This window comes from Cydia pomonella, chromosome 26, assembly GCF_033807575.1.
Source record: "Cydia pomonella isolate Wapato2018A chromosome 26, ilCydPomo1, whole genome shotgun sequence".
NCBI classification, from domain to species: Eukaryota; Metazoa; Arthropoda; class Insecta; order Lepidoptera; family Tortricidae; genus Cydia; species Cydia pomonella.
In genome coordinates, this window is record NC_084728.1 from 10,390,239 (window position 1) to 10,406,306 (window position 16,068).

The 16,068-nt window shown below is 37.4% G+C and overlaps 1 protein-coding gene across 1 annotated transcript; it reads right to left on the reverse strand.

The window, feature by feature from the left end:
• Nucleotides 1–278: 278 nt before the first annotated feature.
• On the reverse strand, nt 279–12,242 carry LOC133532065 (uncharacterized). The gene is made up of 8 exons (XM_061870555.1): nt 12,051–12,242; nt 7,589–7,764; nt 6,771–6,991; nt 6,253–6,369; nt 3,698–4,148; nt 2,814–2,944; nt 2,197–2,337; nt 279–1,551 (listed from the first exon to the last, which is right to left on the reverse strand). Exons 1-8 carry the CDS (start codon nt 12,092–12,094, stop codon nt 1,474–1,476), a joined length of 1,359 nt encoding a protein of 452 aa, XP_061726539.1. The 5' UTR covers nt 12,095–12,242; the 3' UTR covers nt 279–1,473.
• Between the last annotated feature and the right edge of the window lie 3,826 nt (nt 12,243–16,068).

A 16,068-nucleotide genomic window follows, 5' to 3' on the forward strand; every position in this document is an offset into this window, starting at 1 on the left:
CCCTTTCCATCATACCAATACGTCACGGTTATTAGCGGCATCGCAACTTTAGTACACGTTTATGTACTTAATAGTTTTTTGAGAAGGCTCGCAATAAAAAAACAAGCACTGTGGTTGTTTTGAGATATTTCTCACGTTTGTTGATTCACCTGCCCTCTATACACGGTGTAACACGAGGAACCCAAAAGATTTTAACCACGCACTTCTGATGCCAGAAGAAGCAAAAAATGTTATATGAGTTTAAGTAAATTTGGCAAAAAAAAAAAAAAAAATTTTTATTTTTTAATGTATTTGTACGGAGGCACGGATTGTATGCAGGGGTTACCTCTCTCTGTACATAAAAAGTTATGGTAAAACTGGCGCTGAAAATGAACTTACGATTTTTTTTTACTTAGTTTTTGCAAAGGTTACTTGCCACTTTTTGACATCTATCAATAAGGATATTTAGACTACGCCCCATTATGGCATCATAGCCATCAAAAAAGGCGTTTTGCACTAAGTTACAATAAGATTTTTTTTTACTCTGAAACTAGGCGAAAACCAGAAAAATTTATACGACATTTTAGTCTCTAATTGTGATCAGGAATACACTGTTAAAATCTTTCGGTTTCCTCATGTTACACCGTATAAACACAAAAACAACGTTTATTATACATTTATTTATTTTACATTACAAAATATATACTGTACATTACAAAATATATACTGTTGAGTTAATAAAGGATTTTTAAGAATTCAACCCCAAAGGGAAAGTTTTTAGACGAAGTAATAAGCATGTTAAAGTATGATATGTACCTAAATAAATAAATATTTAAATCTACAAAGTATGCAGTAACTTATGACTAGTTGTAACTCCGTAATATGGTTTTACGTAAATAATTCATCTGTAAAATAAAAATATATGGGCTCAGCCCAAAATTGCATAACAAAACTACTATTTCATACATATTGGCGGATTAGATATCAATATTTTCTTTGGGACAGCCAATTTTTTTTACCATTTAGGGGATTGCACAATTGTAGTAGTGGATTTTGTTCATTATCCCAACACAGTGTGGTTAATAGTTGCAAATTCACCCTGTATATTTGAACTAGTAGAGTGAATTTTGTTCATTATCCTAGCACAGTGTGGTTAACGGTTGGAAATTCACCCTGTATATTTGAACTAGTAGACTGAATTTTGTTAATTATCCCAACACAGTGTGGTTAATAGTTGCAAATTCACCCTGTATATTTGAACTAGTAGAGTGAATTTTGTTAATTATCCCAACACAGTGTGGTTAATGGTTGCAAATTCACCCTGTATATTTAAACTAGTAGAGTGATTTTGTTAATTATCCCAACACAATGTGGTTAATGGTTGCAAATTCACCCTGTATATTTGAACTAGTAGACTGAATTATGTTCATTATCCCAACACAATGTGGTTAACGTTTGGAAATTCACCCTGTATATTTGAACTAATATAGTGGATCAAAAACCTAAGTACGGGCTAGGTTTTGGATCGAGCTGCGTGCCTTTCGCGAAGTCCAGAATAAACGAGTATACCATCTGAAACAAGATCATACATACACTATTAATAAAAAATATAAAATAATTAACGGCAGTGAACAGATCTTTTTGGCTACAACATAAGAATAGACGAGGGTAAAACAGCGAGAGTTAGTTTTATTTTATTTTATTTATTTTGATGGTTATTTTTACCTAACTGTTGATGATAATTTTAGTTTTCCTAACATATAAGTTTGGTCTGAAACTGTAAGCTTGCTTTGTGTTCAATAAAAAAAAACGTAGTTATAGAGATAGAGTCTGTTCTATAGCCTCTATTGTTGAGTTTTTAAGATTCAGATTGTCGATTCCTGTATATTATAATAAGACACAATGAATGTCCTGCAGATAACGAGCGGTGATACCGCATGAACTATTGCGCCGCGGCAGTTGATCCGCCATCTTGTCCCGGCGGCCATTTTGTGAACTCGGCAGTTCCTTATCTGTCCGCTCTTCATTGCTCTTTTGTGCTTATAGCTTAATTGAGCTGTATTTTATATCTCATAGCTGTATGTTATATGTTATGAAAGTGAAGGAAGCGAAAGAGGTATGTCAGGATCGTAGCAAGTGAAAATCCGTGGTCTCTGCCCACTCCTCCGGGAAATAGGCGTGATTATATGTATGTATGTCTGTTTTAATAAATCTTACCGGCATGGCATCAGGTACAACTGTCCCGTACAAACGCAACCGCAGTGCGGGCAGCCGCCAGCGGTTGCGGCGCCGCATGATGCGGGCCAGGTATACCACCAGATCGGACGTCACGCCGCGGCATTTTTGGATGTTAAGAATCTGTGTGTACAAATCTATTTTTAACAAGGGAATCATATCGCAACTTCGAAATATGTTTGCCTGATTTTCATTTAACCGAATGGGTTTTTTATCAAAAAAACTGGTAATTTCTCTAAACTTTTGAATAAGGCATCCTAGTCTACTCGACAAGTTCAAAACGGTGACAAATAGAGATAATTCTCAGTTGTACTAAAAGACCAGTATCTTGCCGTCAGGTTGGGAATCGCACACTTCGATCACGCCCAAGAAACAGTATCTCTACGTAGGTATGGTTAGAAGTAGAAGTGACACACTTTGCCCTAAAAATAGCACCTCGCGGTAAGGTTGGCACTCACCCAGTCCGATCACACGAAAAACCAAAACAGTACCTCACCGTAAGGAGCCGTATGATGGTCTCAAAGTCCTCGTCTGACACATCGTTGTCGCCTATAGCGAGCTCATCGATCTTACTTCACGACACGCTGTCGTCAACTTACCGTGAGGTAGGGAAGGAGCCGTATGATGGTCTCGACGTCCTCGTCTGATATGTCGTCGTTATCGGCTATAGCGAGTTCGCTCATCGATTTCGACGACTCGCACACTTCGGTTAAGCCTGTCATTGTTACGCCTGGAATTAAAAGTGTTGTTAGCCATTTTTATTAATGTCCAAAGTTTTTATACATAATAAACACCCCCCTATAATGGGGAACCAGTAATGGGATGGTATAGACAAATACAGTAAAATAAGTATTTATCATCAATTCATCAGTTTTTAAACACTGGCAACATTTTACCATAAACAAGAGCCATAAAGTTTGGCGTCATACTGCCCATGACTGGAGCAAAAAAAACAACGGTTTTTTTTTTATGGTAGAGGAGGCAAACGAGCAGACGGATCACCTGATGGTAAGCGATTACCGCCGCCCATGGACACCTGCAACACCAGAGGTTGCAATCCGGGAGTGCCGGCAGAAGTGAAAACTTGAATATTAACGTTCTGCATTTTTTGATATAAATTTGGAATGGTTAGGCAATAATTTTGCACGAATTGCTTTAATTATCAGTATAAAAGTACTATCATTTATGTAGTAAAATACGATATTCATTTATTGCGGTCTACTGACTTCAATTACATTGTAACAGTTTTTCGATCAGGTCACGTGTCCGTCTTACGAATTTTCAATCTGTCGAACCTGTCGGTCACGTGACCTGACGCGAGTTTAACATTTTTTCCCCATCACAAACAGTGCACAGCGCCGCTAAACAAGTCTTCACTTCAAAAAAACATTTTTTGTATTTTTTAATAACATTAAAACCAATTGCAGTATCTTTTATTAAATAAATCTAAAACGTAAAGGAAAATTATAGACTACAAACTTACCTTTACAATACGACACATCAAATGTAATTAACTTATTCCCTCTAGCTATAGTTTCCAACCAATCGTCATTAACATTCCTATTCCTCCTCAAATTCAAATGCTTCAAATTTTCCAACCTAACATGCACTTTCAACTGCCCGTCCAATTCAACCTTCTCATATCCACATAGCTCCAAATGTTCTAATTTTGGCATCACATCAAGAAGTAGATGGACATTCTTTAAAATATCCGCGGAATTTCTTGACAAATCTAATACAGTTACTTGATTTAAATAATGTATAACCGATAGTAAATGTTTATAGTCCAAGTTAGGGCAGTTTCTGAGACGTAGTGAAGTTAGATTTGTTTTCAAGTGTTTTAGGAACGCGCCAGTGATTTGATCGTTGCCAATTATAGTAAGTTCTTCGATTGGGTTACTTTGTAGGAGGATTGTGACGTCTTCGTCGGTGGCCTGAAATACAAATCACGATTATTGACGGCTTAGAATATTAATTTTAATTTTATTTATTTACGTAATTACAGCAGAATACTAAACATAATTACAAAAGTATCGTTAAACCAGGAAGGTTTGTCTCAATACTGCATCCTCGGTAGATTTTATACAACAATAAAAAGCGGCCAAGTGCGAGTCGGACTCGCCCATGAGAGTTCCGTACCATTTATGACGTATTAAAAAAACTACTTACTAGATCTCGTTCAAACCAATTTTCGGTGGAAGTTTGCATGGTAATGTATATCATATATTTTTTTTTGATTTTTCATTCTGTTATTTTAGAAGTTACAGGGGGGGGGGACACATTTTTTCACTTTGGAAGTGTCTCTCGCGCAAACTATTCAGTTTAGAAAAAAATGATATTAGAAACCTCAATATCATTATTAAAGACCTATCCATAGATACCCCACACGTATGGGTTTGATGAAAAAAGATTTTTTGAGTTTCAGTTCTAAGTATGGGGAACCCCCAAAATTTATTGTTTTTTTTTTTCTATTTTTGTGTAAAAATCTTAATGCGGTTCATAGAATACATCTACTTACCAAGTTTGAACAGTATAGCTTTTATAGTTTAGGAAAAAAGTGGCTGTGACAGAATCGGACAAACAGACGGACATGACGAATCTATAAGGGTTCCGTTTTTTGCCATTTGGCTACGGAACCCTAAAAATGTCGACGACCAGTTTGGCCTAGTGGATAGTGACCCTGCCTATGGAGCCGATGATCCCGGGTTCAAATCCTGGTAAGGGCATGTATTCGTGTGATGAGCATGGATATTTGTTCCTGAGTCATGGGTGTTTTCTATGTATTTAAGTATTTATAAATATTTATATATTATATATATCGTTGTCTAAGTACCCTCAACACAAGCCTTATAGAGCTTACTGTGGGACTTAGTCAATTTGTGTTATAATGTCCTAGAATATTTATTTATTTCTTTACTTATTTACAACACTATGAGTAGGTATGGTATTTATCGATTTTTCTATTGACGGAAATGGTTTGACAGATTATGACATGACAGACTTTATTGCCCATATATTAAGGTAGTGTATGCATACTTTTTTGGCACATTTTTCGTATCGATATTTTCAGACGTGACTGTACATAAGTTCCGAAAAACTCACTGGTACAGTCAGCGTCAAATACTTCGTAGCAGTCAAAGTAGCTGACTGTACGAGCCGGCCTCCGTATTGCTCTTCGTAGCCTATGTACGCCTGCCTGCTAACCTAACCTAACCCCCCAGGCTCTCACTAGGAAGGAGATAGGCTACTGAGGCTGATTACCATCATGCGGGCCGTATGCTTGTTTGCCACCGACGTAGTATTAAAAAAAAAGTAGGCGTGAAGAGTTATTGTTCCATAAAAACTCTTCGCGCCTTTTTCGACTAACAAAATTGTTTGTCCGAGTATATTTCTATGTCCAAAGGGTAATACACCGTGTTTTTATTGGAATCCCGTTAATTTCGGGGTATCGGTACGGTAAGTACGTTTAAGGAAACTAAATGGCATAATTTTTTTTTTTTTATAAAAAGTAATTTATTTATTTTAAAACCACATGCAAGTATACAGTGCTGAACCAAGACACTTACACATGAATTACATTTAAAACATTTAAAAATTATATAATAATATAAAAAATAATTTGCAATTAAATTTTGCATATCGCGTTGTTGTAACACGGGCAAATTACATTTAACTACAAGTGAAACTGAAACAATTGAAAACTGTTACATATCAATGTCATTTCGAGCATCGATCGTCCGAGATAGTACGTACGTTTAGTAGCAAATGTATGAAGTCGTACTAAACACTAATCAATAAGTAGACAGACCCTAAGGCAAGTGTACACGCTCGTAAGGGCCTTATATAATATAAAAAATAATTATTGATTATCTCCGAAATGAAGTTAATTAGGATACCGGTGTCTTTGAGAAAGTTACTTAATATAAGCGCAGGGATGCACCCTTGAAATTAACGGAAATCATAAAAACACGGTGTATATTTTCGACGGACAAAATTGTTTGTCCGAATATATTTCTGTGTGTAAAGGGTTATAATTACCTGTTCCCTGTCCTCATCCTCCGTGATGAGATTCCTGAAAGCGACCCGTTTCAGGTTCCGCAGCCTTCCGATATTAACGCTGTCTCTTACTAATTCCCGGTCCGGAAACCCGTAAAACTGAAACAAGGCCGTTCAAATAAGACCAGGTTGAGGGTATGTGGAGCTTGCATGAAGCATAGAGGATCTACATAACTATGCTCTAATTTTGTGACATCTTTTCCATTTTGTGAAAACTGAGAACAATTTTTTGACAAACTTTTCCACTTGGTGACATGTGGTGTACTGCGTTTCCGTTTTCTGATTAAACTTTCCACCGTGTGACAAATCTTTCCATATTGTGACGTTTTCATGTGGTAACGTGTTTTTCCGTTATGTGGCGAACCTTTACTACAACACTGTGTGACAAAACTTACCACTGTGTGACGATTTCGTTGTGTGTAATACTTCCCAATTTGTAAAATTTCGACACTAAAACTTCCATTTTGTAACACCTCAATCTGTTTTGCGTGCCAACTCACCGTAATCTCGCGTATATTGGGGCAGTGCCCCGCAATGTCCCCGAAGCTCTCGGCCGTGCAGGGCGCCGCCTCCACCCCCATCCCCCACTTGTACAGCGAGCTGGAGAACCAGGGCTCGCGGCTCTCGTCGAGCGGCAGCAGGCGCTGGCAGCGGCACAGGCGGGGCGGCGGCGGGTGCCAGGGGGACGTTATGTGGAGCTTGGAGCGGATGCGGCGGGCGCCTGCAACATTCAAAATGTATCTGATGTAAGGTCAGTGTGGAGAAAACCAAAACCAGCTTGTAAAATTTGCAGGAAAGTCCATCATAGAGCAAGATCTCTCGTATTTGTATACGTACGTCGCTAAAACACAAGTCAGAAAGGAAGTGTCCGTTTGGACCCGGGTACGTCCTTAAACTACGTCCAAAAGAGAGGTATGGGCATTGTAAATGTCATCTCGCTTTGTGTGGTAGGGCACAGCACAGCGAATGTCATTCCAGATCTAGAAGCCCAACTGGGGAAGTACCTCCACCTTACAGAAAACCGCAGCCGAATAACACTACACCCTATTCAGTGTTGTGTTCCTGCTGGTGAGTAAGGTTGCCAGAGCTCAAAAGAGGGTGCGGAGTGTCGAGAACGTTACGAACGCTATTGTGACTGCTCACGATCAGGCAGGCGGTATGCTTGTTTGTTGTAATTTATAGCTATAATATATATAATTTATCCCTATATCAGTAACAACTTCGTCTATTCTTCACTTTTCCCTGTCTCTGGGTGGATGTATTACCAAGTAACTAAATTGCAGGGTCCAAACCAAAATAGCAATTTAATGCATATTACCTCTCAAATAGTGATGTACAGCACTCCGCCACCGCTGGCAAACCCGCTCGGAGCGCAGCAGGTCCCCCAAAGGCACATAGTCAAATATGGCGCTCCGGACTAAGTCCACATTCAGCAAGTCTAATACGCTCACTCTGCGTATGCGACGGCGCTTTGGAGGAGGACCGCAGGTACAACTGTAACAGTATAGGGTTGTTGCACTATTTTTTATAATAAATCACATATAAAACTTTAAACTCTCACGTTTTTTACACATATTTTGTGGTTACAATGGGTCTAATTGAATATAAAAATTATATTACATATATTTACACTTAAAAATAAAAAAGTATATAATAACTGCGAAACATCTATGCAAATTGATGCATGTTCAGATATTTGTGACACCTTGGTCGCTCTGATATCGTCAGGTGATAACAAAACTCACTAATTACCACAAGTCCATAGCCATAATGAACCATATTACTACAAAAATAAGGTTGATTTTTGTTTAATTATTTTTTTGTAATAAGTGAGTTTTGGTTGTCATCTGACACTGATCTTGATTGTAGCACCATTCAGATATAGTGATGTTAAATCCAAGTCCCATGACTTTAAAGCACACTTTAGTATGTGGATATATCGACTTCGGGTGTAACCCCAAATCTGGGTGTAGCGACAGTTTTTAAAGAACCATTTTTAACAAATTCTTAGAAATCCCATGCAGATATTCTGACCAGTCAAGCCGGTCATCGAAGGACAAAGATATTTACTTTCTTATCTTTTGTTTACATCCACAAATGTTTAGCAACTGTGGTGACCTTTTGTTTATAGGTTGATATTAGCTAGGTAGGGATAGCGTGAAGACTCATTCGAAACGATCTATGTTTCGGAGTAAAATTTATTCATGTGTCTATATCTCTTTTCTTTGCTTTTGCCTATAACAATAGATATAACAACGAAATTACAGTGGTCCTTTCATCGTCGTTATATCCGAAATCCACTGTACTAGCAAGAGATACAATACTTAACATAAAAGTTAACCTAACTTTTATGTTATTGAAGTATTTTCTTTTCTTGTACTTGTTATTTGACAATATCTATTTTCTTTCTATGACTACCACTGGTATGGCAAATGTCTTTAGATAAAATAGCTTCTCCTATACTATTCAAGGGATAATAAAGTCTATGACAGGGACTGAAAAGGTACCCTTAAAAACGGTTTTGACCGGTCTTTTTAAAGGGTACCCGACCGTTAAACTAGCATTTCGGTACCGATATCAACGCTTTGGGTATACAAATAAGCTTCCGTCCAAACGGTACCCTTAAATAAAAGTACCTTTAAAACAATTTTGAAACGGTACCCGACCGTTGAAATAGCCTTACGGAAGCGGTATCAATACTTTAGGTATCCAAACAAGCTTCCGTCCAAACGGTACCCTTAGACTTTAAAACAATTTTGAAAGGGTACCCGACCGTTAAAATAGCATTCCGGAAGCGATATCAATACTTTGGGTATCCAAACAAGCTTCCGTCCAAACGGTACCCTTAAGTAAAAGTATCTTGCCACGCGATCGGATACCCCAATACAAACCGGTCAAATTTGAATGATCGCCCGCCATCTTGGATTTGGGCATTTAAGCTTAGATTAAGATGAAAATCGATATCTGAGGATCCCAGAGGATCTTTATTATGATTCTGAGGTCAAATTTTTAGAAAACGCACGCCATTTTTTATTTCGGCATTTATGCTCAGATTCAGATGTAAATCGATATCTGTGGATCCCAGAGGACCTTTATTGTGAATCTGAGGTCAAATTTTTAGAAAACGCACGCCATTTTTGATTTCGGCATTTAAGCTCAGATTGAGATGAAAATCGATATCTGAGGATCACAGAGGACCTTTATTATGATTCCGAGGTCAAATTTTAAGAAAACGCACGCCATTTTAAATTTCGGCATTTAAGCTCAGATTAAGATGAAAATCGATATCTGAGGATCCCAGAGGACCTTTATTATGATTCCGAGGTCAAATTTTTAGAAAACGCACGCCATTTTAAATTTTGGCATTTAAGCTCAGATTAAGATGAAAATCGATATCTGAGGATCCCAGAGGACCTTTATTATGATTCCGAGGTCAAATTTTTAGAAAACGCACGCCATTTTAAATTTTGGCATTTAAGCTCAGATTAAGATGAAAATCGATATCTGAGGATCCCAGAGGACCTTTATTATGATTCCGAGGTCAAATTTTTAGAAAACGCACGCTATTTTAAATTTTGGCATTTAAGCTCAGATTAAGATGAAAATCGATATTTGAGGATCCCAGAGGATCTTTATTATGATTCTGAGGTCAAATTTGTAGAAAACGCACGCTATTTTTGATTTCGGCATTTAAGCTCAGATTGAGATGAAAATCGATATCTGAGGATCCCAGAGGATCTTTACTATGATTCTGAGGTCAAATTTTTAGAAAACGCACGCCATTTTAAATTTCGGCATTTAAGCTCAGATTAAGATGAAAATCGATATCTGAGGATCCCAGAGGATCTTTATTGTGAATCTGAGGTCAAATTTTTAGAAAACGCACGCCATTTTTTATTTCGGCATTTATGCTCAGATTCAGATGTAAATCATTATCTGTGGATCCCAGAGTTCCTTTATTGTGAATCTGAGGTCAAATTTTTAGAAAACGCACGCTATTTTTGATTTCGGCATTTAAGCTCAGATTGAGATGAAAATCGATATCTGAGGATCCCAGAGGATCTTTATTATGATTCTGAGGTCAAATTTTTAGAAAACGCACGCCATTTTAAATTTCGGCATTTAAGCTCAGATTGAGATGAAAATCGATATCTGAGGATCCCAGAGGATCTTTATTATGATTCTGAGGTCAAATTTTTAGAAAACGCACGCCATTTTTTATTTCGGCATTTATGCTCAGATTCAGATGTAAATCGATATCTGTGGATCCCAGAGGACCTTTATTGTGAATCTGAGGTCAAATTTTTAGAAAACGCACGCCATTTTTGATTTCGGCATTTAAGCTCAGATTGAGATGAAAATCGATATCTGAGGATTCCACAGGACCTTTATTATGATTCCGCGGTCAAATTTTAAGAAAACGCACGCCATTTTAAATTTTGGCATTTAAGCTCAGATTCAGATGAAAATCGATATCTGAGGATCCCAGAGGACCTTTATTGTGTATCTGAGGTCAAATTTTTAGAAAACGCACGCCATTTTTTATTTAGTGCACGGCCGCCATCTTGGATTCCAAAATGGTCATCATTTTCGAAATCTGCACTCCCTAAAACCTATAAAACGATATCCATGACGACTTTTATGACAGAGTGCACGGCCGCCATCTTGGATTCCAAAATTGTCATCATTTTCGAAATCTGCACTCCCTAAAACCTATAAAACGATATCCATGACGACTTTTATGACAGAGTGCACGGCCGCCATCTTGGATTCCAAAATGGTCATCATTTTCGAAATCTGCACTCCCTAAAACCTATAAAACGATATCCATGATGACTTTTATGACATAGTGCACGGCCGCCATCTTGGATTCCAAAATGGTCATCATTTTCGAAATCTGCACTCCCTAAAACCTATAAAACGATATCCATGACGACTTTTATGACAGAGTGCACGGCCGCCATCTTGGATTCCAAAATGGTCATCATTTTCGAAATCTGCACTCCCTAAAACCTATAAAACGATATCCATGACGACTTTTATGACAGAATGCACGGCCGCCATCTTGGATTCCAAAATGGTCATCATTTTCGAAATCTGCACTCCCTAAAACCTATAAAACGATATCCATGACGACTTTAATGACATAGTGCACGGCCGCCATGTTTGATTCCAAAATGGTCACCATTTTCGAAATCTGCACTCCCTAAAACTTACAAAACGATATCCATGACGACTTTTATGACGAGTGCACAGCCGCCATCTTGGATTCCAAAGTGGAAGTCTACTTGAAACGGTACCGTACGGTACCCTTTCAACTGTAGCGGTACCGTTTGAAAAATGTACCTATTACATTTTATTTATTCGGGTACCGTTACAGTTGTATAGTTTTTCAATTGATACCCTTAGTTTAGGTATCGGTCTTGTGCGATTTTATTCGGGTACCGTTAGCTTTGGATACCTATTCAATTGATACCCTTTGTGTAGGTATCGGTCGTTTGCGATTTTATTCGGGTACCGTTACAGTTGTATAGCTTTTCAATTGATACCCTTAGTTTAGGTATCGGTCTTGTGCGATTTTATTCGGGTACCGTTAGCTTTGGATACCTATTCAATTGATACCCTTATCTTAGGTATCGGTCTTTTGCGATTTTATTCGGGTACCCTTAGCTTTGGATACCTATTCAATTGATACCTTTATTTTAGGTTACCGGTCTTTTGCGGTTTTTCAGTCCCTGGTCTATGAATAAAAACTACTAAGAAAATAACAAATAACAAACCTGTGTACCGTGCAGTATTGCTCCGGTTCCATTGTGGCGGACATTTCTCACGATTGCAGTATAGAGTGTGTAATAAACAGATAAAGAAAGCTAGAGAAATGTAAACTTAATTTATTATTTACAATATATTTAGAACAATACGCAACATTTTTAATCAATTTATTGAGTATTGACATTTCTTTTGACAAATAATTTTTTTTTTCGTCCATCTGGACAGGCTAAAGCTCTAAGCCATACTGCCTTGTAATGAACTCTGTTTGAGTAGGGTCAAGTACGAATAGTAAAATCTGCATGTATTTTATAGCCTGATCAGTCCCTTATGCCAATCTGTCATTTAGAATAGATGTGAGCCATTCATTAATCTAGAAGTCAATCCAAGATAAGTTGGCACTGGCAGCGATTTTTACAGCCCAGCCTGCGCAAGGCTTTGGCACCTCACCTTTGTGGGCCAGTGTGACTAAAGTAATGGCTCAGTTTCATTGGTCGATTTAAAGCGTGCGGGGACTCCCCGCAGGCGATATAAAGTCCTTCGATATACAGCATGCGGGTGGCTCCACGCAGGCGGTAAGGTAATATAACGACTAATGAAACTGAAATCTCCCGCACCACGCCCGCGGCCCTATCGACCAATGAAACTGAGCCATAAGCATGATACATTTTGAACATGGACTCACCAGTCACCACCTGGGCGGCTACCGGGAAAATCGAAATTCATCAATTGCGGGCATTTTTCTCTGTCACTCTAATTACGTCTTAGTGACAGTAAAAGAGAAAGATCCCCGCAATTTGCGAATTTGAAGAAAGATCCACGCGCGTAATTGTATTGCTTGCCCGCTTGCACAGTGGCATTGATCACCGCCTTACAGCAATATATCTTTTTTTTTATTCGGTGTCCTTTTCTACAGACAATGTAGCTGTGACAAAGTATAGAGTGAGTAGAGTAGAGCATTGTTAAGACTGTATATGAAACATTCTATTGTAGGAGTAAGGTTTACCTACTACTACCTACTTACACCTTTTTAATCTTAGTTTAGTGTAATATAATCTAATAATTCATAATAATAATTGTAATCTTAATTTGGAATGTAATGGGTGTATACCTTAATAAATAGTATTTTTTATTGTATTTATTTATTTATAATAAGTATAATATCTATTTAACATGTCTGAATCTCACGGGAATATCCTATTTTAATAAAACGAAATTTACACAATTTCTTAATTACTTTATTTAAAGCATTTCTCTACTTACCTCTTATTGTGCTCGTTTTCATTATTTCTTATTGTTTACATGTACAAAGTCCACGTTCAGAACATAAAATATAATAATGCTTAATCGTTTATGTGGTGTATCTCTTAGTCAGTCAGTTAAGCCATTTAGGGTTCAGTTTACATTGGACATTTCATACCGTTAGTATTGTCCACCAAATTAGCTTGAACCCTAGATGGCTCAACAATTCAAGTCCGTGACTGTACCTGATGAGGTAGGCTACCGTTTTTTAGGACACTGTTAACAGAGTAAACAGATACAGGACAGGAAAACAATACAGAACAACTAAGTATATAGTTTTTTGCGCCTCACACCCTAATACGTTAAATAATAGTTGTTTCACAAGTGGGCAAAGTTGTAGTTTAATCACCACCATCATGTGCACCATCTTCGCACTCAAAATCTAATGGAGACAGCTTTAATTACGGCAAATTTGGACTTTAAATTTCAGCCAGAAAATAATTTGTGAATTGATTTCATTCTTTAACACTTATGAAAAAAAAAATTGTGGCAACATGGCCCATATTACAAATACCTTACAGACTAACATACATACACATTTTATAAAATTAAAACTAAACAGTATTTAGGCGTCAAACGGCGTGGCTCCGTTGAATTGGCTGCTCTTTCAACGGATTCGGTAGTTTGCGCCGCAACCTCCGAAACACGACACCCTATATTCCGTTATCGATACCCGAGCAAGCGAAAGATTCCAAAATTGAAACATGAGCGTAGCAAGTGGTTCGAAAAACGGCATCTTGAGCGTTGCCAGTGGGACGACACTCCTCATTTCGGCTTTTTCCGGCTCCGCTCGGTTCAGCATTGCTCCGAGCAATTGTTAGGGTTGGCACTACTTGACGTCTCTATACGTGCACGACCACAGATAATGAATTTTGACAGCCTTAAATGGCCGAAAGAGATAATGCCATACATTAGAAAGGGACAGCATAATTCGACCCTGAATCGCTGTCAAACTTCGGTTTTGTAGGAAGTGTCATTTCTGTACGGTAGTATTTATTCTGTGGCGTTGCGAGGGTTAAGCAAACTTTGCCCCCGAGTGAAACATGAAATTCTTCCGAGGCCATAGAGATTCAGGACCTCCTGATAATTTCAGTTTGTGTGTGGGTGCACTTTAAAGAGTATAAATATTCAGAAATTTCTATTTAAAATGTTTCCGAATTAAAATAATCTTTTTTAAGTGTAAACTCAGATTACATTATAGCCCTAATAGGTAACATTGCCCACCCATAAAAATTAAAAAAAAAAATTAAAAACGTTGACGGATTTGTGCTGGACCAATATTTCAATGTAAAATCTGTGTTACTAACCATGATTCTAGCAAATAAATTGGGTACAAAATTAATCCGCTTCTGGTAATCTTTGGATGTCGTTTAAAATAATTTATTATATCAATAAGGGTTTTGAAGGGTGGCCAATTTTATCCCTTAGGGCTACGATATATACTCCTAATTATATTTATAGGTCTTAAAAAATACCCGACATGGTCTATTCCTTCATATACATAATATTTGTACATATCAATATAATTATATAATATATCATACATCACTTATAATATATCATACATAGACATTGAACACTATATTCCTTATATTTAAATCTATTTTCTACGAGTGATATCGAAAAATATTTTATTTGCGTGATTGCAGGTATTGCATCGGTAAGTAGGTACTTACATTTAAATTTATGGCTCCTGAACAAAATTATATTTATTACATAATTATTTAAAAAATATATTTAAAAAAATCTCTAAGAACATTTTTTTTTAATAAAACGTCGGTTGCAAACAAGCATACGGCCTGCCTGATGGTAAGCAGTCGCCGTAGCCTATGGATAGATTACTAATTATTTTATTAAAAATAACACAATTTTCTTCGTATATGTTAACGGCACCAGTCATGGGACATTTAAGAGAAAATTTGGAGAATATTTGATATTTTCTCGGCAGCTGTGAAATTTCTAACACTTTATGCATTAAAAGTTTAATGTTCTATCCGTCCTTTATGTGTTCGATGTATTTCATGCAAGATACTGAAATTGGATTCAATAATATAAACAAAAAAAAACTACGTTTTTATTTGCTCCAGTCATGGGATGTATGCTGGCGTCATTAATTTTAAAACAAAGAAAAATCAATGAAACATCAAACTTAAGCAGCTCTCAGGGAGCCTACCGCGAAAACCGAAATTCGCAAATTGCGGGGATCTTTCTCTTTTACTCTTCGTAAGACGTAATCAGAGTGACAGAGAAAAATGCCCGCAATTGACAAATTTCGATTTTCCCGGTAGCCGCCCTGGCTTATGTATACGGTAAAATGTTGCCAGTGTTTAAAACTGATGATAAATACTTATTTTACAGAATCCCATGCCATCTTGTGACCTGAATCGGAAACATAAACATGTACATTGACACTTCACGCCTTAGCAAGTGCTGTCATCCACAATTCTCGTACGTTTTCTTGTGCATAGTAGGTTCTGCCATCTTGTGGGCTACATAGGAAAAATAAACTTCACATTTACACCTCACCCCAAAAATCTGACGTCTCCTGTGCTGCCCCCTACAGTTTATGCACGCGCCCTATTATTTTATGGCAATCAGGTCAGAAAAAAAAACCAAAAGAAATCAAATAAATCGTTTAAATGCAAAATAAAACTATGTACAAAAATACTTCTAATGAGATTACAGAGATAGAGTCCTAAGCTAAAGAAAAAGTGTCCATGCCACTGG